This window comes from Pagrus pagrus (genome assembly GCF_965226575.1).
Source record: "Pagrus pagrus genome assembly, chromosome: 9".
In the NCBI taxonomy this organism is placed as follows: Eukaryota; Metazoa; Chordata; class Actinopteri; order Spariformes; family Sparidae; genus Pagrus; species Pagrus pagrus.
The window spans coordinates 5,658,348-5,683,792 of NC_140193.1; the positions used below are offsets into that span (position 1 = coordinate 5,658,348).

The 25,445-nt window shown below is 41.7% G+C and overlaps 1 protein-coding gene across 3 annotated transcripts in view; it reads right to left on the bottom strand.

Moving 5' to 3' along the window:
• Positions 1-25,445, bottom strand: part of slc4a3 (solute carrier family 4 member 3) — a 44,789-nt gene that overhangs the window by 18,055 nt on the left and 1,289 nt on the right. For 2 of the 3 annotated variants that reach the window (XM_084362359.1, XM_084362358.1), the window contains exons 2-5: positions 14,562-14,739; positions 12,545-12,795; positions 12,242-12,423; positions 10,014-10,240 (exon numbers count right to left, since the gene is read on the bottom strand). In XM_084362359.1, the coding sequence (XP_084218485.1) occupies positions 10,014-10,240; positions 12,242-12,423; positions 12,545-12,795; positions 14,562-14,739 (838 nt within the window). Of the gene's footprint in view, positions 1-10,013; positions 10,241-12,241; positions 12,424-12,544; positions 12,796-14,561; positions 14,740-25,445 lie in introns of those variants that run through there. The other variant, XM_084362360.1, reaches the window with a different exon arrangement.

The window sequence follows — 25,445 nt, forward strand, 5'->3', positions numbered from 1 at the left end:
GGTGGTTTCGCCCCAGTTCAAAAGTAATTTCATTTCAATTTCCTTTAACCACAAATCATTTCTATTGAATTTAGCAAAAATGAGTTCCTTTCATTACAGCAGAGGCCTGGCTATCATTTGCCATGCAAAAAAAAAAAAAGAGTGGTAAGCTGGGGAAGAAGTCACTTAACTGGGAAATGAACAGTATAAGCTGACCGCCTGTGAGGAAAATGTGTTTAGAGAGTGGTAAAGACAATTTGTGGTGACGATTATGAGTTCGAAAAACTGTAGATAATGTATTGTTTTGAGGCCGAGGATGTGTTTTAACACGGAAATGGTAAAAATGTAGCTCCTTGGTGATATTTAGTTGGAGCTTAAGGAAAATACAGGTCGTTGTTCATGTTTTAACTGCAAATCAGGCATACTAACATGTCTGCCAACTCTTTTTCCAAAGCTTATCCCGAGTGTTTAGACTGATTTTTCCACTTTTCCAGGCAGAAATTAGTTTACATCCATCTCACCGAAGTCTGAAAATTAACTCGCACAGGCATGGAAGGGTAATCCATCGCAACAAACATTTAGTTGGCCTGTCAAAACTAGTTGTGCAGCAGGGACTATTTTTGAAATGGCTGGAACAACAGTTGAGATTGTAGATTAGAGTAATGAGATATTAGGCTGCAGGATGTATGGTTAAGTTATGACATGAGATCGGAGCAGTTGAGGTCAGGGTTAAAGATCTGCGGGGTATTTTAGAAAAATGACATTTGCATTCAGGCCGGAGCTGCTGTCGACCACTCAGACCGGCCAACGGCTGAATGTAATTTCCTCCTAAATAAACACTGTCTATTTGAATCTTTTTACACGAGCAGCCGGAGGTAACTACAGTGCAGGTAGGAGAGTGTGTGTGTGTGTGTGTGTGTGTGTGTGTGTGTGTGTGGTCGTGCACTAGCTACAGCACTGGTTCAGTTCTGCTGCGTCATGCCTTCCTCGGGGAAACAGACAGAAATGGAAATCAAGATGAAGTTAGGCTGTGTTTTATTCTTTCAAGTCTCCCCATGGGAAAATATCTAAGTGCTGCACCTCCTCTGAACCGATCCAGCTGATCTAGATTTTTCTTTCACCACAGTACCAGACACAGACGGGCAAAATTACTGAAAATGAGTCAGTTTTGTTCCTCTTCCACTTCTACTGGCATCTGACTTGACTGTGCTAAGGCCTTTATTAATTTTTTGCTGAGAAGGCACAGCAGTAAATACCCCCCAAGCTTAAAATACCTCAACATTTACAGTAACTGTGAGTAAATATGAACATTATTACTTGTAATTGTAAGTATTTTTTTAATCTCTGGGGGTGTTTCAGCTTATAATAATCATAATCTGGCCGTCTATAAGGTTCGATATGGCTCACCAGATGTTAACTGCATCCGTGCATCGGATGGTTTCCCAGCCTTTAAAGATGTGTTGTCAAGTCTACCAAGAATTCATGTACATTTTCTTTAATATCAGACATTTCCTACCGTCGAGTCTTCAGATCTTTGATTATTTCATTTCTCGTGGAGCACAAAACCTTCTGGCTTTTCTCTGTGATGAGACTTTACATGAGCAACATGATACAGTGAGACAGATGTTTTAGATTATATTCATTCTGAGAATATCTCAGCTACATTCTGATAATACTGCATTTTAGAAATGAAATAAATCCCAAGAAAGACTTTCAGTATCAAACATCACAGGGTCATTTACTTGCTTGCCAGGAACCTTTGCTGTCCACATACTGAATGTGATTTTCTGTTGCTTTGTGTTCTCGGCCTTCAGTGGAATCCAATTGTTGAGCAAATATGATTTGCTTGTGTAACCCAATAATATAACATCTAAATTCATATTAGTCCAAAACAAAAGGGACCCAGTCATTTCTTCAGCTATTGTGGCATTTCCTTTTACTGCTGTTTGCAATATGCAAAGTTCATACCCTTGTTCATTTTTAAATTAATAAACTTACTTTAACAAAAGAAAAAGGAGAAAGAGAAAAGAGACAACCAGAGACGTTACTCCATGAACCTTTTGAATTTAAATGTTGGTGCTTGGAAAGACACAGAAAACACAGTTGAATTAGCTCAATACACAGCATCATTACTGTATGTATTAATGAAATATAAAATGCAGAATGGTGGTCACAGTCTTACATAGTCTCAGACGTCACATCGTTAACATTCACGGGAATTGTTATTTATTTTCATGACTTAATGTCCTTTCAATTGATTATATATTGAGCAGGCGTCTGTGATGTGGATCTGTTAAGCTAGCGGTGGCCAATGTAGCCTGGAGATGCTAGCCTGAAGCAGAGATGAGGAGAGGTTCGGTTAGCTTACCTCCCTCAAACTCCAGATTTTTTTTTATCTTTAACCTTGTAGCCTTCAGCCCCATCCACCACTGACTCAAGTGACATCACTTGAGGTAATCAGGTTTCACATTGCTTCCTCTGTGAATGTGGAAGGGCTTTATATAAAACTGGTTTCACAAATGCAGCAGAACTGCACAAGGCCTGTAGAACACGTGAAAGTCCAGTGCCAAAAGTAGCTCGGGATGGATGGATGGATGGATGGGTCAAACACAAGGTTTCACCCTTAAAACCCAGGTATCGTGTGTAATGTTGACTTATTCTAATCTATGTACATAAGTTGACACATGAACGTACTAACCCTGACCCTAGTCAGACTTTGGACATGATCTTTTCCTAAACCTAACAAGTGTTGTTGCCTAAACAACTGTGACTGTCAGCTGAAATGTTTCCTTTATTTTGAGGTTGTAACTGGATTATATGTTTTAATGCCAACTTGACAATGAAATACAAACTGTGGCACTGATACGTTGGACTGGCAGGACATAATCCTGGGTTGAACGCAGTGTGGCTTCCAAGCCGAGAGACACACCCGAAGCAGGTCATCAATTTTTGATTTTTCCCCAAAGCTTGAACTGAACAAACAAGAACAAATGAGTCCAAAGCCTGTTTAACCACCAAAGCCAGCAGCTCTGTGACGCTGTTCTTAGGCAAAGCAGTCATTTTAGCTCAATGCTAACATCAGCATGATGACACGTTCAAAATGCTAATCTTGCCAACATGCTGATAATTAGCAAGTTATGTTCACCAAGGTCACAAGGATGCTAACAAGTACAGCTCAGGCAGACGTTCATCAGTTTTATAGGTATTTCTTTATTATCCACAGAGTGTCAGAAATGTTGATGGATGGCGTTAAAGGAAAAAGTTGCCAAAGTCATTATGATTCATCCTCTGAGGATCATGAACCTCTGGCACATTAACCCAGCTGGGTCTATCTGGTTTTCAGCTACAATTGAACCAACTGCAATTAAGTATTTTAGACTAATGTGCTGTGATCTGAAGTCTAAATACAGATAAAAATAGCAGAACAAACACTGCTGGTCAATGAAATGTCTTTCCGCTCTAGCTGTGGCTGACCCCGAACACCAAATGGGTGCCACCGGATCAATAGGAAAGCAGGAAACAGCAGCAGTCGAGCACCGTGTCAATTCGCTCAATACCGTGCACAATGTTGTTCAGTGTGTGGCCATGAATGAGCCTTATATTGCCATTAATTAACCAAGCAGCAAGCTACATAATCAATGGAAACAAGTGAGCTCCCATCCATTGATCATCCATATAAAAATAGCATTAAAATGCTCGGCCCTGTGAGTTTTTTTCCATTGTGTTATGATTGCATCAGAACTTCCTTCATTGGAGGTTTGACGTCACTTTCACTACTGTCATGACCTAAAAACTTGCACTGAATGGACAGAACCGTTAACGCCGCTCAGCAAGAGAAAAGATTAAAACACAGCTTCACAAAACTTACGTATAGGCTCGAGCGGTGACCCCAGCTGAGTGTGGATCGACTCGAGCAAGTCATAGTCATCAAAGTCCAACACAAACTCTTCAAAATCAAAACCCTCCGCATTGGACAGTGAGCTGTGGTGCTCATGAATGAGCTGCTTTGGGGTGCCTTTCTGGACGCTCCCGCGAGCTTCGGGACCATGTTCCTCAGTTAAATCCTTCTGATCGGAGCTCCTGTGCCCCTGGTTCTCCACTCCCTCAATGTCTGTCATCTCCACGGTCGGTACCTCCTCCTATCCTCCTCTCTCCGAGTGGACACACTGCTCATCCAGTGCTTCCAACTCTTCAACGCCGTCGCTCGCCCTGGGTCACAGTTCTGATGCGACTGGGTCTTTGCAGGGACGACTAGCCAACCCCAATGTATAAACTTTGGGAACCGGCTCCAAGATCAGGTTATTCTAAAAAAAGACTTCAGGCAACCAAGATATAAAACTGCTTGAGTTCAGGTAGTCCAACTTCTGGTGAAGAAGTTATATGAAGCATGAAACAAGCGCCAAAGAAAAGTCTTCAAAGATCCTCAAAAGTCTCAGAATAATCACCCTGCAAATCAAAAAAGTACAGACACAAGATCGTAAAAGTCCTAAATGCTCTTCAATCCAAACAAAATGCAAAGTCGGAGCTACACCCTCAGGCAGAAGCCCCCCTGCCTGCTGGATCCACGAACAGAGAGATGCACGAATGGTAGCGACATTTGCTTTTTGCTGCAACTCCTACAGGAAGTATTGATAAGGGACGGTCTACTTTGTGCTGAATGGTAGTGCCGCCCTTTTTTAACGATGTCCCCTCTGCCCATTGATCTTCGTGGCTGTTGGAACATAAAGTGGATCTGAGCAGAAGAGTTGATGCTTTTTTTTCTGTTTCCATAGAGCCGCCATCACTTTCCGAACATGTGACGTCGTGCAGGAGGGTAAAGTTCAAGCTCCAAAAGGTTGTCGCCTCCGACCCACTAGCATTAAACTACAAAAGAAATAATAATACATGCGGATATACACTGAGAACTGCAAGTACACAGACACTACTAGTAGAATAACACCTAGAAAGGACCAGCTCCGGCACTCTGTTTAGTGAGATATCATGGTGCTAATTATCAGAGCGAGCTGCACCATTCCTGTCCCTGGGTCTCCATGGAAACCATGCGTCCCCTGAGGTGTCGTGGTCTGACTCTTATACAACAGGTGCGCCGGTGTGAGCTAAACAGGACCCTCGCTAAAAACATGCACGGCACGCATGAATACTATATGTGTGTCTCTACGTGTGTGAACATGTGTACCTGTGTTTGCATCTGTGCTGACTTTCATTTGTGTTTTTTCAGTTTATTAGGTAGCATAAAGTATGAATTAAATATTGACAGTGACAGTGTTTTCTCTCTCTTGTGTTCCCAACAAAGCAACAGTCACGACTAGACACATAACATCCGCTGCTTTGAACCAGCTTATGAAATGTATCACTTAAAAGGTCAATATTCAAATGATATATTGACGTATCATACATGGATATCTGCCAAGCATATGTTCAAATGTCTCTTATATTCCATAAAAGTAATTTAATGAAATGATGCAGCTGTTGGATGATTGCCTCCAGCCTCCCAGCTGGTCTGCTGAACACCTGTTGGATCCACTTGTATACGACGGCTATCACAGGTTGATCCATGACTGTAACTTTTGGGAGAGACTCCAGTCTGCGGTGTGGGGACGGACACTTTGCATGAATATGAAATTCAGCCTCTGTATAAGCATGACAGCTATTGAAGTCAGCTCCTCAGTCGCCCTTTATATAATGATGTTTAAAATTGAACAGACCACGGACCAAAAACTGCCCCTGAAGACTAATTATGATCCTCCTTCGATGTTTGACCACCTGCTGTCACAGGATTGGCGTCCCATGCTGAGATCACGTGGTGATAACTGAGTGACTAGCAGTGACTGGCACTGCTGAAAGCCCCAGAAAAACACTAGCAAGTGGCAAAGCTTTTTTTTTCTCCACATATTATCCCATGTCTCTGTCTCTGTCTCACCTCACTGCACTCAACCAAGCTAGCTGCTAATTCATTTAAAAAATAACGAGGTGCAATCAGCACGGAAATCACCACTTTGTCGGCCTAATTAACAGCCAAATCATCGAAACATACTCGACTTTATAAATGTAATTAGAGAAAAATGATCTGTGACTGAGATGGGGAAGGACTGAGACAGTGGCAGAGAGCAAACCACAGCGATTTAGTTTAATTTCACTCATTTTTTTAAGTAATGAAAATCTATTTGCTGTTAACTGTTTCAGCCAGAAAAGCTGAAAGAGCAGCTCGGGCGATTCAGCCGAAAAATTCACAGTAACACTAAAAGCAACCAGGTTACCAGATGACCAGGTTGTAGCAGAGGGACACAGCGGTGGGACACATTGGCCTGTCAATGGCCTGAGCTCCACTCCATACGAGCCCGATGAGTTGACTCTGGTTGGCCTGTTTCCTGATCCAGATGGTCCCTAAACAGTCAATGATCACTCTGCTCTGTTAAAGCAGGAAAAGCCAGAGGCAGGGTCGCTGCTAAAGGAGAATCGACTGCAGCCTCTGTTAATTACAGCCCCTGGACGCTGTGAGAGAGCTTTTCTTTCTGGCAACACAAACTTTTACCTCTCTATCTTTTCTCTTCTCTCCTCTTTTTCTCTTTCTATCTATATTATTTTCTTTGCTTTTAATATTCTGTGGTCAGTTTTGTTCAGCTGCATCCTAGCTACGAAAACCAGATACAAAGCATGTGGTGAACGTTTGTAATTATTTCTTTTTAAATCATTTAAAAATGAAAAATGATGTTTCCTCTCCGACCAGAAGGGGGCACTACAACCTGCAGTGTCTTCAGTTCTTCCCAAACATTTAACTCTGTATTTGTTCCTGGAAGATTCAGAGTTATAATATTATGATACGTTGGGCAGCCATTTTGCAAGATAAAAATGTATGTGAAGTATGTTTTCTATTTGAAGATTGCACTGGGTTCTGATGGATCCGAGTAGATACTGTAACGTCTCTGTCCTCCATCCTTTTTTTTTTGTGTTATTATCGTGGGAAGCTCATTTCCAACAGTGTGTGAGGGGGCCAGGAGCTGTGTGGGTTGGCTTCATGAGACAGAACGTGTGGGACGCCCACGGTGGAGACAAATCGTTGGCAGCAGTGAGAAAAAAAACTTGTCAATGGTCATCAGCAGAGCAGCGAGGGAGTCGATAAATGTTGTAACGAGCTTTCCAGAGTGACCACTATTTGGAAGAGGAGGGACTGATAACAGTAACATTTATCTTTTTAACATGTTTACACACTGGTGAAGCTAAAGGGGTTCAATTAGAGATTAGAAGATTAAAGATATTTATCAATTAAAAATACTGTTGCAATATTTCTGATATAAAATAGGCTTTTTATGTATAAATACTCAGTTATTTTGTTATTTATTTATTTAAATACAGTGTATAAACAACATTAATGGTTGGTGAAACTAAATATTAATGTCTTTTCCTCTATTAACAGGACAAAATAAAGAATTGAACAGATAACATGTAGCATGCACATAAAAACATAAGCGACAGTGTATACTGTAGATACTTAAGGTTTCTTATTTACCGGCTCTTTTGTGTGCAGAAAGAAGCTGCACACAAAAGAGCAGCAGCTGCTGAGTCACTCTGTCAGGGAAAATGATAACTTGGTTAAAAATAACCAGAGAAGAAATACTGTGTGTGTGTGTGTGTGTGTGTGTGTGTGTGTGCGTGTGTGTAAAAGAAAAAATCAAAGGGTGGGATCCTGATATGTCTTTATACAAAGGAGATCGAAGATCCAGTTACTAAAGACGGTCAGACGAGTCATGTAATGATATTAATAACCTTGATTTCTTTGAACTGTTAATGTGGCGTGTAGGCAGAGTAGATCACTGTGTAGTAGTGCCCTGTCACGGCCAGCAGAGGGCGCTGAACCCAACACAAAATGGCTTAATCCAGCAATTTGCAACATGAAAACACAATCTGAACACAACATTTGATTTCTGGACACGTTTAAAAGTGATATTCTGACAGAGACCTTGGTAAAACAGGCTGATGATGAGACATTTACACTGTCTTTGAATCACCAGGGGCAGTCTGCAGAGGATCCAGCTCTCTGTCAGGTAGAAAAGGTGCTGACGATGCATTTCCTTTACTGTTCAGCACACAGCCAAGAGTCTGCGCTCTATGTTCGGATTAGACAGCTGATGCAACTGAAAATGAACACACTCACTCATTTATCTAATACCTTTTAATCTTGATAATATCTGGCATCCTTGCTCTGGGCCGGTGCCTCACACATCACTAGTGTTGTGTAGTTAAAGCATGATTAAAATTATTGTTGGAGCTGCGGCATTTGAAATTCATCAGGCTGAACGTGCATTAAAACATGCTTCGTGCATGACTGCATGTACCGCTATAGACGCTCGGCAGTTATATCACGAATATCCTAGCAACCACATCTATCATGGAGGTCTGATGGAGAACTGGTGGAGCTCAGTCACTGGCTGGTATCACAAAGATCCCCCCACCATGTTGTTGTGGCGTGGGTGAAAAGTAAAAACTGAGTCATCTCAGGAGGTACGTTCAACAACAGCAGCAGCAGCAGAGGAAATCATCTCACATGCCCCTGCTCTCAGGCCCCCATTTACTAATGTAATATAATTCATTATTCAACAGTAACGTGGTCATGTCATGACTCGGTGGGACAAAATACGCAACTGACTCACAGTTAAACCACTATTGCAATAGCCGACAGGGAAAAAATATCATAGATCCCTGAAAATAACATCGTTGTTTGGTGTATTTTGCTCTCGTCACTCCTACACTCTATTAAAAGCTGTTTAAGTGATTGAACTCTGAATGTAATGCATTCGAACGCACCGATAACGACGGCCTTAAAATGACCTCAGAGTTAAATCAGCGCTATCGAGAAGCAGTTAACACTGCGAGGTCTCTTGAGCTCTGGAGTGTGAGTATTACTGATTAACCTGGTAGGAGGCGTTTAAACTGCAAAACAAGAGCCTTCGAACGTTGTTCCTGTCAACATTAGTCGCTCTGTCGGTAAGTTTGCAGCTGAATATAATCAGAAACGCAACATGTTTCTTTGGTACAGACCAAACAAATGTCACATCATGATTTTAATGAATTTCTCAGTGAAAAAGAAAACTGTGATGCAAAAAAAAGATCATTACCACTAACTGTGAGTCACGCGGCAATCGTATTATCAGTCAATATGATTTTTTAACCACATCATCCCACCCTACTTGAGAAGAATATCAGCTCATTACAACAAAACTCATCACTTGTCTCGGCGTGTTAGCTGGTTATGGACCTGCGTGTGCTAATATGAGGCATTCAATAAGACGCTGAGGGTTAGCAGAGGCTACGTGTAGCCTGGTTCCAGACCACTGCTCATGTTTCTGTGTTTTTCAACATTAGAAAATGTCTGGCATTCTGCTTATTGATGGCCGGTTCCCTGGTTAGAATAAATGAGCGATTAGTAGGTGAAATTGAGAATGAGGATGTTAACCTCCTGTGTCAGACCCACATCACAAGTCCCTTAAGTCCCCCATGTTTGCCTCACTTGTGTCTTTCCTTGTGTCTTAGTCCCTCTCACTGAGGACGATGGAAAAACAGAAGGAAATCATGTGAGGAAAGAATGGAAATGTGTTTTACGAATAAGACGTCCTTTCCTCTAAAGCGTCAAGTGAAGCAACATCTGCCATCTTGATTAAATATGCCTGATGAAGGGGCAGAGTGTTTATACGTTCAGCTGAGAGTCGTTGCTCTTGTGTATCCTCATGGCTCCTCAGACATAAGAGCTTTGGGACGGAAAGCAAGATGGCGGACAGGGACTATTTCCCCTTCAAGAGAAGATCAAGGAGCGAGGAAAAATCAAATAAGAGTCTTGGGGTTTTTCCCCCGAGTCAAAGACAAAAGTTTGCATAAAGTGTGGATGAGACTGACGCAGCTGTGCAGGCAGTTGTTAGTTTATAATCCCAAAAACAATAACACAGCTAACATATAAACCCAGTGGATAATAACTATCGAGTTGTCATGATGTTGGTCATTAAAAAACACAGAAATCACTTAAAAGACCATTATCTCCTCACTTTTCATGTCATCCAGATCGGCGCTGGCCAACATCTGGGCCTCGGCCTCGTCGGTGGGCACCTGCTGGTAGACGGCCGTCTCCAGGGCCGTCATGCTGCCGATGCAGATCCGCTCCCGCAGGTCGTAGTTGCTCCGCTGGGCGCCCGCCAGGCGATGGTGGACGGGCTTCCTGCGGAACCAGCCGCGGGTCGTGGTCGAATTTGAGGGATCTGATCCTGGGGGAACACTGACAGAGAGGAGGGATATATTAGGAAATACTGTCACACAAACTGTAGATGCTTCACAGTAAACACAAAGATTCAAACAGAAGTTTAATGTTGCTGTTGACTGAAATTCAGTGACGTGCCTCTTGGTTTGCATTGCTGCCTGTTCACCAGCAGGGGGCTTCACAACACAACAACACGGCAGGATCTCCTCAACAACCCTCTGAGTCATCCTCAGCTGCTTTCACTCAAACACAGCTGAACGATCCTGCACGGCTCAGGCACGATGGTGTTTCTGTTCCCTTTTTGTTCAACCAGGCATCAGCAGAGCCAAATACCTGAATCACCAGAGGGTCCCTGACCTCGATTGCAGCAAACTGCACACATCATAAATTCATAATTATGGAAAAAAACAAAAACAGATCGAGTCATATTCCGATGGTTATGGTTTTTTTTTGTTTTGCTAGCCAGATGGGTCATCTAGGATTCAGCTGGAGCCATTAATGAGCCATTACAGTCTTAAGAACTGCACATGTGGGTTATTAGTCTTGATTTGTCTGATGTTCACGTTCCTAATGTAACATTAAAGTTGCTAATGTACAGTTGACATGCATATAACCGAGCCTCTGTGTGCAATTAGAGCAGAAACATCCCTCTGCTCTTTTTCTGTTGTGCGCTGCTAAAAAGCTTTGTTGCTGTAAGCGTCGATGCGTCTGATGCTGGGGGTCGGCTCCCAATTTAGAAAAGAACAATAAAGAATATTAACCATCTCATGTTAATCCAGCTTTGTGTTCCTCTCTTATGTAACAGACAACAGAAAACTCGCTCCTGACCGACTGCAGGAGGCCGTTAAACCATGAAACAATACACCGCAAACATCGTTCCTGTGTGAGAATAAACCAGCGTTGGTAAACCCGCCCAAAAGGCATATTAAACTGCTGGGAACCATAGCAACGCACTTCTGCGTAATGTGTGCTTCATTCTACATTACTGGTAAACCCTCCCTGGTGAAACGGAGGGTAAACTGACGACAAACAAGCTTATAAGCTGCACAATAAATATTTTTTTTATATCAATCGACCACAGTGGATTAGAGACGGCATGTAATATGAAAAGGAGCAGCTCCCCTCGGCTCTGCGGAGCGTTTTAGCATCTCCAAGCCGACTGTTTTTAGTTTTCTTGCTCACATCTTCACTTCATTCTCGTTGCTCTGATTAACAGCCACAGCAGGCAGCTTTCCTGGCCAGCACCAAACCGTTGGGCAAAGTTAGACAGTAGTCAGTGAACATAGCGGAGCGTTTAGCAGCTAAAAAGACAGATATTTGACAAACGAGTTGGTGGAGACCAAAACAGAGCTCAAAAGAGAGCGAATACTAGACTTATATTGATCAGGTGGCCAGAAACACAACTCTAAATAAATACTGGAGTTGTTTTGTGTCTTCAAAAGTGAGAAAACAGGCACCTGTTAGCACCTAATTTCCCATTAAATTTAGGATATTATATTTAGGATAATACAATATAGCCACCTGCACAGTCTGACAGTGACTTTACTTACCTCAAAATGACCATGCAAAGTAGACTAAAAATTTCGAGTTGTTAAAACTTTTTAGTTCATACATCTTGAATGTAATAGTCCTTATTTGGTAATTCTCAGGTAATTGGTTTCGTTTGGTTTTGGCCGTGCTATTGCAGCAAAAGCTCAGCTGTTTCAAAATAAATAATTTTTGTTTTTGGCGGCAACAAAACAAACTATCCATCCAGCAGACACGTAGCAACATTAGCATTCAACCTGAGTCATGTAGCTGTGTTTTTTGGCTAATTAGCCGCTAAAGAGCCAGATATTTCACTAGTTAGCTGTTATATGTAGCTTTACACGAGCTAACTGCTAACTGTCTGCTGTTCGGTGCTGTGAATGTAGCATTCTGCCTGTTTGAGTCTATTTTCCAACTGTCAGCTGGTGAGAATGTGCCCGACATCACATTTGTGGGTCTCGAAACAACAAAGGGAACGACTGGAGATCCCACCTGCTGCACGCTGCTTCCTCTCCGTCCACCTCCTCGTTCTGTCCGAGATCAACGATCCCCCCGTTAAGAGTCTCCCTCTTTATCAGAGTTGGTGCAGCTTTCCTCGACAATTCTTCGTTTTCCGTGTGAAAGGCAGTGAGCGGGAGGGGTTCCTCCAAGTCCTCTTGGCTCCCCAAACTAAACTGAGAGGAAGAGGAAGATCAGTGAGAGAGGAGCGATACACCAACATGTTGTAATACCTGAATACTTCATCCTGCCACCTTTACCCTGCGGAGGTCCCGTGGTTCCTCAGTCTTATTTTACCTGTGGTTGGATGACATTTAGGTCTGTGGGCGTGGCGACCGTCCCCTGTCCGTCCGTCTCAGACTCCGCCTCTTCCTCGTCTACCTCGTGGATGGTGGGTGTAACGTCGGACGGCGGCAGCGAGGTCTTTTTTTTCTTCCGCTTCTTTTTGCGCCTTCTGTCCGTGCTGTGCACCCTCTTGCGTAAACGCTGGGGCAGGGGCAGGTGGGTGGATAAGGGATGGTGCGTGTGGTGAAATGTGTGTCTGTGATCTGTATAAAAAAAGAAAACGATGAATAAAATCAATGGTTGAACTTCTGTTTCCTGACTGTAAATAGTGTCATACAGTGTTCAATGCTTTGTCCCTTTGTATCGCAGGACTAACGGCACTCGGGAACCCAATCAGGAATTTAATCTACGCAGTTTCGAGCTATAAAGCATTAAAACTCAAATAGTTACCCTGAAATGTGAATAGCTAAAGCATCATATTTAAATACAGTCTTGAGTTTCAGTACACACTGCCTGACGGTGTTGTTTTTTTAGCTGCAGCCTTTCGATTCCATTAAATTAAATATGCAAGGAGGGAAAAAAATGCTGCCACTCTCAGAGGAGGAGCTCTCTCTCCCCCTAAATCCCTATTAAACACTTGAAAGACACAACACAAACAAAAGCTTTAGATTTTAATTAACATGCAATAATGGAGAAATGCACTGTTTTAATAAACATCAAAAGAAATCTGCTCCATCTAATCTCAGCCACTATTATCTGCTACCAGAGCATCTGCTCATCTCTGTCACACTAATCCACCAATGTACTGATTTACACACAAAATCTGCTCTAAAAACTGATCTCTTAATCTAATACAACTCAAACTGTGACAGACAAGGTCAGTGTTTACACACACACATAAGCACATTAATATTTAACTGGATTATAATCTTACAAAATAAAGTGGTTTTACAACAGCATAAACAGTCATAGTGGATGATTTTGCTATGAGACTGATATTCGATGCTAATGCATCTGTGAGGCTGTGGTGCTATATGCTAACGTCAGCATCCTAACATGGTCAGACCAACAGTGTTAATCTGCTGATGTTCAGCAGGAACAATATCGACCATGTTCACCGTTTTAGCTTGTTGTGCTAGCATGCTAGCATCTGCTATATCCAGGAGTTTCCTGGGAAGGTCACTGAGAAGGTTGCTGGGGAAATGATAATGATTGATTCTTCTAGTGCTCCGCAAAAGTAGCGCAAGTAAGAAAGTAAGAAGGAGTAGCTAAGTGGGGCAAAGCAGACTCGATAAAGTCGCTATCAGAGGGATTTGCTATCAGAGGGATTTGCTATCAGAGGGATTCATCTTCTGGGCACCGTGAATCATTGCAACATATTTCAGGGTAATCCCTCTGAGAACTTGACTCAAAATGTTCCTAAAAAAACAAAGTTCTCAATCTTATAATGGTGCTACAAGAAATTTGCGGGGATCACCAGTTAGTGGGATTCATCCTCTGAGGACCATGAATTCATGTGCCAAATTTCATGGCATTACGTTCAATAGAAATTTAACAAAAAAAATAAATAAATGTTAACCTCTCGGTGCTGCTAGGTTAGAGGATACATCAGAGGGTTAGTCAAGGCAATAGTATTCACCCTCTGGGGACCATGAATATCTTCAGACCATTTCATGGTCTTCCATCTTGTAGTTTTAGTGAAATCTTAGACCTTGATAATGCTAGAGAAAAAGCCAGTCAACCACATAATTCCTTAGGATTCATCCTCTGGTTACCATGAATCATTTCACCGAATTTCAGGGATCAACAGCATCAATGGGATTCACCCTCTGGAGACTATGAATATCTCTAGAAATTTTTATGGCCATCCATCTTGTAGACTATCCAATAACTTGACTGGATATTTCAATGGGATTCATCCTATGGGGACCATGAATGTTTCATGGCAATGCATCTGGAAACGAACAGTTTGTAAGTGACAGTTATTGTGTAATTGGAGGTATATCATCCACACGGTAGCTTCGCTTACATTCAAAGTCTTTCTCGGTGTAGTGTCGGCCCATCCTGTCTCCACTGGTGGAAGCGGAGTCGCTGATGATGTCTCCAAAGCGCTCCACAGACAGCGCTTTCTCCAGGTTCTCCTCCTCGTCTTCATCCTCCTCATTATCCTCCACTGGACCTTCCTCATCTTCCTCCTCCACCTTCACCTGGAGCAGGGTTAGGAGAAAGAGGAACATTTGAAAACACTTAAGAGGTAGATAAGGAAAGGAAGTAAGGATACAAATGTTGATATCTTCATGTATGGGCTGTTCTCTTGCAATAATAATTATAGTGTGGGATGAATCATATTCACTGTGATGAATGGAGGAATCTGTGCATGCAGAAAGCAGTCACCATCGCTGATTGCATGATTATTACATGGATTGTGCCGCTCTGATTAGTGTATTATATGTACTTCCCAGGACGGTAATGCAATCAGACGTTCTTTTAGCATAACACAGCTTGGCTCTGACATCACGAACAGGGAATACAGTCGTGCTGAATCAAAGTTGAATCGTAATGCAGGATGAACATGGAACAAATGAACATGGGGGAGATCCATCACCAATTCTGCAGCACATCTTTATCAGTGGTTCCCGTCCTTTTTAATTAAGGGATCCCTTGTTTCAGTCTCTATTGATGCCCGCAGAGCTTAAGTTTATAGGAAGAGTAGAACAAGGAACAATCACCTTGTCCTTTCAGTCAAGTCTGAGGGACAACCAGGAGATCCTGGTCAGAAGACCTACTGTAAGTGACCTACTGGTGAGAATGGACCAAGTCAGAGATGAACATCAGTGCCACAAGAATCTTAAAATGAAGCCTGAACTTAATGGAGAGCAAATGTGAAGAATTTATTATCATAGTGGTAATATAAAAGCGTAACTTATCATCTGTAGCTCAGGTTGTGATGCAACAGACTTAAGTTTGAGATGTTTTTTAGATCCGAGATGAGTTTTTCTGACATTTTTAGGAACTTTTCATACAATTCTCAATCATACATATGTAATAGTGTTCTCTTCTGACACATTAAGCGTTGTCCCTGACAGTTGGCCTTCTTACGCAGGTTGAGGCTGTTTAGCAGAGACTGAAAAGTCTGTAAATGTAGCTTATGTTCAAGTTGTCACCATGTCCTTATCCTGTGAGATTTTTGCTAATTCAATATCTTGAATAATAATCCAAACTTAATAAATAACATTTTTAATTTGTTTTCTTGTTTCAATGAATGAAATGCTGATATAAAGGACATTTTATCAATATTTTACTACAGTACACCTCTTTTAATCAAAAAGACGGCGACCGCCTGTTAAGACTTGACGACCCCTAATGAGGGTTGGGAACCACACATTGGGAACCAGTTGTCAATATTATTATTATAAGTGTCTAAACACACTTTAAATGTGTGGATTGAGGATAGTGTTGCAGTAATGCAGTGTTGATTTCAAGATACCGTGGCTTGAAAATTGATTTAATTTGTTATCATACCACATTTTCTTGTCTATTGTATTGAATATTACTGTATTAGTGTTATTAAACAATAAATACATTTAAAGTCGATACCAAGTTTCATGTCTGTCAGTACATAAAATGTCATATGTGTATGATAAAGAGTTTGTTTAACCAAAAAGCTCATCTGTTTTCATTCCTTTAAGGGTTGTTGTTATTGATAATAATTGTGTTATACCATATACTGTCATATAGTTAAACTATGACACTGTCCTGCCCCGATTTAAGCCAAAACCCACCACACTTGGCCTTACACTGAAACCAGAAACAATTCTGTTTCAGTACAATAGGCACATAGTGTCTGTACATCCTCCACTCTACGTATAGAGGACATCAAATCAATACAACAAAGTGCTAAGCAGCAGAGAAACTAATGCACTAGACGGCCCCTGGAGACGGTGAAAGCTGGAGGGAGTGTCCTGTCGGAGCCTTTTCGGGGGCCTCTGATAGGTCAAATCACCGGGACAGGCTGCTTCCTCCGCCTCAGATTGGTGCTGGCACGGCGAGCACTCTGGCTTCTGTTCTGTGGTCTCAGATTTCTCTGTGCCAGGGCTCCATTACTTCCTAATTACCAGTGGGATGGAGGGACAGGATACGTTTAATGATCCGAGCTACCTATCTACACGAGGGCCGAAGGTAGACGAAGCCAGATGGATATAAAAGGAGAATTTTAAATTGAGCAGTAAAAATCTTGTTTTTACAGGACGGCCAGCTCAATTTATTCATTACTTCAGATGCGTTATAATCCAATAAACCTATTCTAGTTTAATTTCAACCTCTCCTCTAACACCCTCCCCTCTTAATCCCGCTCTGGTAAGCACTGATTTTCAGCGTTGCACCCTGAATTTAATAAGTAATGCAAGAGGGAATAATACACTCACACCAAGGTAGTTATTAGAGTAGAGGGACTTTTTCTACACCTGCTTTTTGCCTTCATCGGTGCAAATAACTCAAAACTCTTTCATGTCAGCTTTGAAGTCAGTCCGGGTGGAGGGACACAGGAGGAGGGCAACCCCGGTCCAGGTGGTGGAGGGAGTGTGTGAGGAGGATTTGGATGGCGGACAATGGAGTACAGTGATTTTTTTTAGATGCGGTGCATTTTTATCAACGGTAGGCCCCGATGAGATAATACAGTTAGTGTGCATGTTAAGAACAGACCCCTCTATAATTAGTTTTTGGCTACGCAGAGTCTCTGCTGTCAGCCAGGAAGATTAACACTGAACATTTAATGTAAAATTCTGATGTATAGCAAAAAAAATCTTCTGTCTTCAGAGGAAGCTCCATGTAATCTGATAAATGACCTCCAGTGATGTCACTCAGTTGCATTGTGGGTAATGCAGGCACCAGTTTTTAGCCTGGCCTTGCACTCCTCGGCTTGGGCAATATCCAAAATGTTATATATCACAACATATTATTGTTGTTTGGGTGCAGGGTCAGGTTCTTCTCACAATATATAATTATAGCATTTTGTTTTATTTGTATTATATCTTGATTAGCAGTCTGCATAGTATGAATAAATAACTGACGTTTTACTCCCTTTGCAGCAACACATACAAGACTTTTAAAAACTTTAAAATAACAAATTAATATTAAAAGAGCTTTTAAATTATATATATATATAGTACATGAGAGCATAATGCATTAAGTGCAGCTGATCTGTCACTGGTTCCCTTCGCTCTAAACTCCAGAGGACCCGCCAGGAGAGAAACAACAATGTAATAAATAAAAAATAAGGTCAGAGCAGTTCCTCTCAGATGAAGAGTTACACAGTTGTTCTATATTCAATATTTTGAAAAATATCGCTTATGACAACAAAATCGATGAAGCAGAAACAGAGATATTCCTTTACAAAGAGCCTACATTACCCACAATGCAACTCAACCACATCACTGGAGGCAATCTATCAGATTACATGCAGCTTCCTCGAGAGCCATAAAAGGCTTTATATTACCTTTTTTTATGGATGCGTGTTCCCAAAGACTGTAAACGCACTTTAATTAGTAAAATTGGTGGAGTTACCCTTTGAGTCAAATCTTTAAAATGTGATTGGATCGCTCAAAAGTGGGTGTGGCTTAATTAGGAATTATGGACATACCTGCCTCACCAGCACTGTTATATCAAGTGGAAGTGGCTTTGGAATAAATACATAAACATGATATTGCTCTGCTGGCGACCCACTAGCTGGCAGTCAAGTGTGCTTTTACGTGATGGGTGGGTTATTTTCATGTAGTTGCTCCAAATCACATTTAATTAGATAAATATATGTGAATGCCCCCCGAGGTTCACATGAGTCATCAGAAGCATTACATGCAAAAGCGTGACAAGAACAGCTTCAGGGCGCCTCAGCATCGAATCAACACATCTCTGGATGTTCCCTCATTTGGTGTTTTGATGCTTGCTGCCCAACATGTCAATCCAAAACCTCCCATAGGTGTGCAGTTGGGTTCTGGCCATAGCAAATGATTCATCATTTTCATACATTAAAACCATTCAGTGAGCCTGAACAGCGAGTGTTTCATCACAGGGTAAAGGTGATCACCCAGAACAACTCTGTATTGATTTGCAGTGGACCCAAACCATGCCGACATAATGTCCCCCACAGCATGACAGAGCCACCATATGTTACATTTCTCTACTCTACTACTCTTTTTACCCTGCTGCATTTTCTGGAAGAGAGAGGACAGGAGAGGGATTATTGCTATTAAAAATACTGTGAAACATACCTTTGGAAGCTAACATGGGAAAACAATTAACAAAGAAAATAGAATTCAAACTTTGAAAATGGATATTTTGCTTTATGTGTTTTTAAAGCCACTTTTTTGTTTGTTCACATTCAGTGTTTCTCACAAAAACATGTATATTTTCCAGGCAGAGCAACCCTGCTAAAAATTTGGAAATCCAATATTAAAAAAAATATTTTGGATCTGTTTTTGGGCACATTGCTTTGTTTCTATCAGTAGCACAGCACAACACCATCATCAGGAATGTGCATCAGGTCACCTACAGTATTAGCTTTTAGTATTTTCATCCTTTGTGACGGTAAACTGAATGAATCTCAAGGTTTTGGGGTGTTTGTTAGATGAAAGACGGCACTGGATGATGTTAACTTTGTACATTTCTCAGGATGCTTTGTCATGCTGTGTACACCAACAGGAGCACAAAGGAATTATAAAGTCCATTTGAGTCGGCGGTGTTGCCAACATGCAGATGGCGATCTCCTAATCATATTGTTATAATGAATGATGGATAAGGGCTCTCATCCGATCACAGTCTGTTTACTGTGAGTGTTAACACTCTGGGTTACCGTCGACATCAAACACGTATCAAATGCATGAAAATACAGCTACTTTGTAATCAATTATGAGGAGAGGGGGCCGCTGTGCAGTTATAAACATGCACGCTCTAACCTTTTCTGGTGAACTGACCAACTTCTACACAACATTAATATTTCATATTTAATGGAATGCTGAGCCAGAGAGATGCGTTGAAATATTTATCAGCTGCTGAGTAATACAGAGGAGGGTGTGTGTGTGTGTGTGTGTCTGTGTTGTGTGTTTGACTTGTTTGTCAGGATCAACTGCTCAGGAAAACCCTCTGGAGTGAGGACACACAGAACATGGGTTATTTCTGTCTAACACATTAAGTGTGGAGCCCAAGGTGGATTGGGATTACTGTTATTAGGTCTAATATAAAGGTTAGGGGATGTAATTAGACTCAAGTTTAAAGTAACCAGCAATTAAAAACAATTTGGTTAATGTTAGAGTGAGGTTATAGTCATATTTTAAGAAGAGAAATACTCAGGGAAGCCCAGAAAATGCACCAGACTGTCTGACTAATGAATCTGTTCTGACGACCGTGCTGAAAAATGGGGTAATGTGTATGTAAATAATGTGCAAGACGTCCAAGATCAAGAATATTTACACCTGATGTGACGGTGCAGCCATAAAACGAAGAACGCTGCAACACTAGTTTGCTGTGTAGCTCCAGAAACATTTGGTGGACTATGAAATTTCACCTGACTTTCCATCAGCATGAAGGCGAGCACAGAAAATGACTGAATTCTCAATTTTGGGTGAACTTATCCTTTAAGATGAATACACAAGCAGTGAAGTTTTGAAGTTAAATCGTTGCCTACAAGTGCAAATCCTTTGAATTCAAGTCCTTCTGTACCTTGTTGGAGGTGAAAGGCACAGCTGTCCTACAATAACTCTGAGACAACATCTGTTGAACATCAGAGTGCAGTGCATCTTGGGTTTTAGCTTAAAGTGGCTAGAATCAATATTTTTATGATGACAGTGGATTTAGTAACAGTGTAATGATGACAAACCTGCAGAGAATTATCACTAGACTTCGCAGTTCCTCTCAGCTGTTCGGAGGTTTATATCAACTTTCAGCTTGTTGGTTTTACAGCCAGTGTTCAGTCTCACAGCTCTCATAGCATCGTTTCCCTGTTTTCAGCAGAAAAGCTCTGATAAAGCCACTTTGAACCACCTGCTCAACGGCACACTGCAGGTGGATAAAGTTAACAACTAGTGCACCAGATATTTCCCCACAGGAGGTGGTGGAGACCAAAGCCAGAGCTAAAAGCAGAGTGAATACAGGTCACTACATCCATCAGTTGGCCAGAGACACATCTCCAACTGGCTGCTAAGGTTGCTCCGTATCTGCAGGATGTACAATAGCCAACTGTTTGCTAACCTGTCAGCCATATCAGTGTACGAGCTGATAATTTGTCATTGCTGTGTTGGCACATGGTTTCCACTGCCTCTAACAGTGGAGGCCAAGAAATCAGTGAATGCAGGTTAGACATGCACACTGTGATAGCCACTCAGCGGTACAATGGTGAGTAGGACAACAGCCAGCAGTATGATATGTTCAGGTCTATGGATCGATATACATACTGTATCTTACACTTGGTGATCACCTCAACTGTGCTCTCAGTTTGTTTCCCTCTGCAGATCAGACTGCTTTCTGTTGCTTTCTGTTGCTTCCTGCTCTTTTTTTTATTTAGCGGCGTTTAAAAACTGCTTCCCACTCCGTCCGTCCCTTCATCCCGGCCTCTTTGATTGAAGGAGCTGGCACGCTTCCCAGACCAACAAATCACAACTAACATAAATATCAGCATCGGTGTTTTGCTTTTTCTTTTCCCCGCACAGCTGATGTTTATGAGCAATTATTAAACATGTCTTATAACTCAATGTGATGTCTTTAAATGGAAGATAAGCAAGTTTCCCTTCATTCCTCTCAGCTTTCATGCACTAAAGCGTCTGAGAAACACAATTATTTCTGTAACCTCTACACCTCTAATCTGCCAGTTTCAAGCAGCAGAAATGCAATAATTCCATTTTTAAATAAAGGCCAAGTCAATATTATTTTCTCTAATCAGTTTTTTTCTGTCATTTGAGCCACTGTAACTGCTTCGTATCCGTCGGCGAAGTGAGAAGGCATCAAATCTTATCTCCTTATTGAACTCAGGGATGCTATCGGATCACCTCTAATACATTTAGATGATCTAAAGATGATTAAACATGGACTGTAGTTAAGATAAAGACTGATACTGACTGAAAGGTTTGCAAACCACTCAGCCGAACAAATAAGAAATAACCATGTTTGTGGTCTTTAAACCCTTTAAACAGTTTTCCCAATTTTCACCCTTGAGAATCAGATCTCAAATTTCTTAAATCTTTCTCTAACACATTCCCTAACATGAGCTGTGGGTCTGAACCAAGTATGTGCCCACCGTGAAGTCACCCACTGGAGTTTGGTATGACGCCAGGCAGTCGGCGTCTTGTTTTTCCTGATGCGATCTGACTGACAACCTGTGAAAATGCTTCAATAGCGACTTGTCAATCACAACGTAGCCACGCCCCAAAGCACACCCTGCGTTTATCGTCTGTTTAACTCTCAATGGGACCGTCATTTAGAAAAAGGACATCATGCTGTGTTGAAGAAGACATGAAACTTGCGATCGAGACCATAAACTCAGGAAACTGTTTACTGAGGTAATAAATCAAGTGAGAAGTGGGGTCATTTTCTCATAAGCTTACATACATCGGGGCTTGTTTTTGCAACCGGTGGAGTCATTAGAAAGACTGCACATTTAAGGCACCAGGGTCATTTTTTTATGAAGCTTTCCATTATGAATTTACTTCTATAGCAGGTGCAGCTCAAAGCAATGCAGCTTATAAAAAAGGTATTTGACAAAACGCCAGCAAATAAAAAGAAATATCTTCACACACATTTGGAAATAAATTCTGCAGACGGATAAAAAACAGTCAAATGCAAAAAAACACTGTGATTCTTGATGCACTTCCAACCCCTGTAGATCAGTTGATAAAGTATGAATCCATTGGCAGGAATCTGTTCTGCGTCACTGTGCATGTGCGTCATCGTGTTGAACAAATACGCTGCTGTGTGTCACTGCCAGTGGTGAAAACTGCCACAGGAAACTTTTGCAGTTCCCTTAAGCTCCACTGAACACTATAGTTTACATCCAGGACCTCCTGGTTTTTCAATTAAAGAACATCTTTATCTCGAGACTCCCTTAAGAGGATCTCTGACGTAAGCTGACAGCAGCTGGTGATGTTTCTGCTGCACCAATAAGACTCAGCCGGGCCAGAGGAGGTCGCATTCACATCCTCCACACACACACACACACCATCACACCGGATCGCCTCAAAATAAACGATAAGTCGGTCGTAGTTTAGAGCGCCATCCGTCAGCTATAGGAGGCGATGATGCAAAGAAGCAGCCCGTCTCTCTCTGTGGACGCTCGCTCTGTGTATTTTAAGTACGAGAGGGCACAAAGTAATTGAGGGTAGAAAATTGAAGGGTCCACTCATGTAGCCGAGCATTCAGCCTATTATTTCCTTCACATCAGTGTCACAATATGCTGTATGCACGCCGAGGATGACACGGTCCCCACTGTGCATAATGACACATCACCTCCTTAGTTGGCTGGAGCCGTTTCTCTGAGAGGACGCAGGCTAATCTGTTTCACTCAAATAGCAGCTAGAAAACATTCTGCTGTGAAGGACAGCGGCGTTTTTTCCCACAGACCCCTGAGTGACTCATCCCTGTGTTGAGACGTCGATGGGAACAATTCGGTCTTGATGACATTTAACTGCTCCGTTTATTACCGATAGTCGTTGTGTTGTGTGAGGGAATTTCTATAAACTGTTAAGGACACGAGGGAGAAGACCCGGTCGAACTGGCGTTTAAAATGGAAATGTTAATTGCAAAATCGGTCCTCTTAATGGAAATCTCCGCAATAATGGAGGCGAAGTAAGACCTGCGAGGATATTCTCACCTTTTGGGTTTTAAAGTCTAAGCAGCACAATCCCTCTTACTCATTAAATGCATTATTTTGTGTTTTATTATTTATTAGCGGTGTTGCACAATCCACTTAACCTCCTCTATGACACTATAAACTGCTCTGTGTTGGCTGATTGTCTTTTAGTGGCTGAGCTAATTAGCTTTCTAATTGACAGGGATCAACCTTGCAAACGTGGAGAGGTATGGTAACTGCCGAGGGCCTCGTTTAGAGACGCACAAACATTTTCTACAGGAAACAGGTGAACTATTGTTGTGTTTTGGCTGTTCATTCACACAACGACAGCGTTTTTGGAGACGGGCTCTGGAGTTTAATCAGTTTTCAGCATGTCACAAAGTCGCACTTGGCTGTTGAAATGAAGGCTATACGTGGCTATTTAAAATATATGTCTGGAAGTTGTTCTATATGGCCAAAATACTGTAATATTAACCACCAAATTGCAACAAAAAAAATAAAGTCTAGCCATCTGCTATGGGACTGGGGAGGAGAAATACTCCGCAAACTTGCTGCAGATGGAGAAAGAAGAGAGCATGCTTCCAGCTGGGTAGCTTCTTAGCCGTTAGCATGTTGCTCCTGCTTCATTAACGAGCTTCTAGAGCTATATATTTATCAAAGACGTGCATTAATTCTGCTGTGCAAGCGCTGGTATTACTAGGTCCTTACTGAAAATGGCTAAAAAATGCCCAAATCGTGGCCATTTCTGTATTTCTAATTGTCAATAAATGTCCAAACTAATGTGAAAACATCAGGCTGAGTTCAGGAGTTCAAACTATCTTTTTCATGATATCAAAAGCGCCGTGTGAAGGAAACTAAAACAGGCCCTTTTGTTTTCTGACATTCATGATGCACAAGCTGTCTGAAAGGGTAGCCGTGGCCTGAGGGTTAGAGGGAGAGAAACAGTCAAGACTAGATGCTTCTTGAAAATACCACATCTAGCTGAGAAAAAATACACGATTCAGGAAGCAAAAAAACACCACGTCCAACATTTATGTTGTGTTCCAGCAGAGACGCTTTTACCTGATCCGCTGCCATCGCTCACTGGCCTTTAATAAACAAGCTATTTGGCAGCTGATCGGTGTGAAAATGTGAAAACGGGTGTTAGAGATTGTGCAGCTAAGAAATGAGGTAACACAGGACGCAGAGCACTTTCTCATAGCTCTCTGTCAAACAAGCTTATGAGGTCTTTTTTTCCGCTCTCACTCCACTTCTCAATCTTCAAGCTTCCAGTCTCACCACCGGCATTAATGTCCCCGACTATAAAAGGCCACCTACTGTAGCCACAAAGGACCCTTTCACTCGATCGCTGAGCACGACTCCATTGTACGAGCTGACATAGTAACATCTCCTACACAGTCATTGTGTCCAGATTTCTCTCTTCAGATATTTGGCGTTGTTGTAGTTTCTCTTCTGCAAAGTCAAACCCTCCTCCACTTGTCAGCAGTTCACATTTGCATATTCATTTTTCCACAGTCACTTCCCTTACTGTTACATCCCACAATGCAAACCGTTTGAAAAGGACAAATCAGATTATCTTTCTTGCGTTTAGTGGGTTTTCAAATAACCTTGTAGGATGAAACCAGCCGGTACCTCCCAGAAATATCAAGAACTACATATGACTCCAAAAGCCAAAGTAGCATAATAATATTCTTCTTGAGTTTGACATCTGACAAATACACTTATTGGCTTCGCAAGAGTGTGTGTGTGCATTAGGCAGTGAGCTGAAGGTGATTAGCTTAGCTTAGCACGAAGACAGGAAGCAGGGCAAACAGTTAGCCCGGTTCTAAAAATGTTCTTTCCAGCATCTCTGACGCTGAATGCCGTTCACACCGAACAAAAAAACAACTAACAAACATTCACTTGACGTTCACGCGGTTGGCATCTTAATAGTAATGAAAAGTAAAGTAATACATATATTAAAAAGTATATACTCCACTATCCTACATTATGCTTTCTACTGTCGACAAAAAGGGGAAATTCGTGTGCTGGCAATGTGGAAATCACCTATTTTTAGTTGGTTTACCTGCGTTTGAAACACCC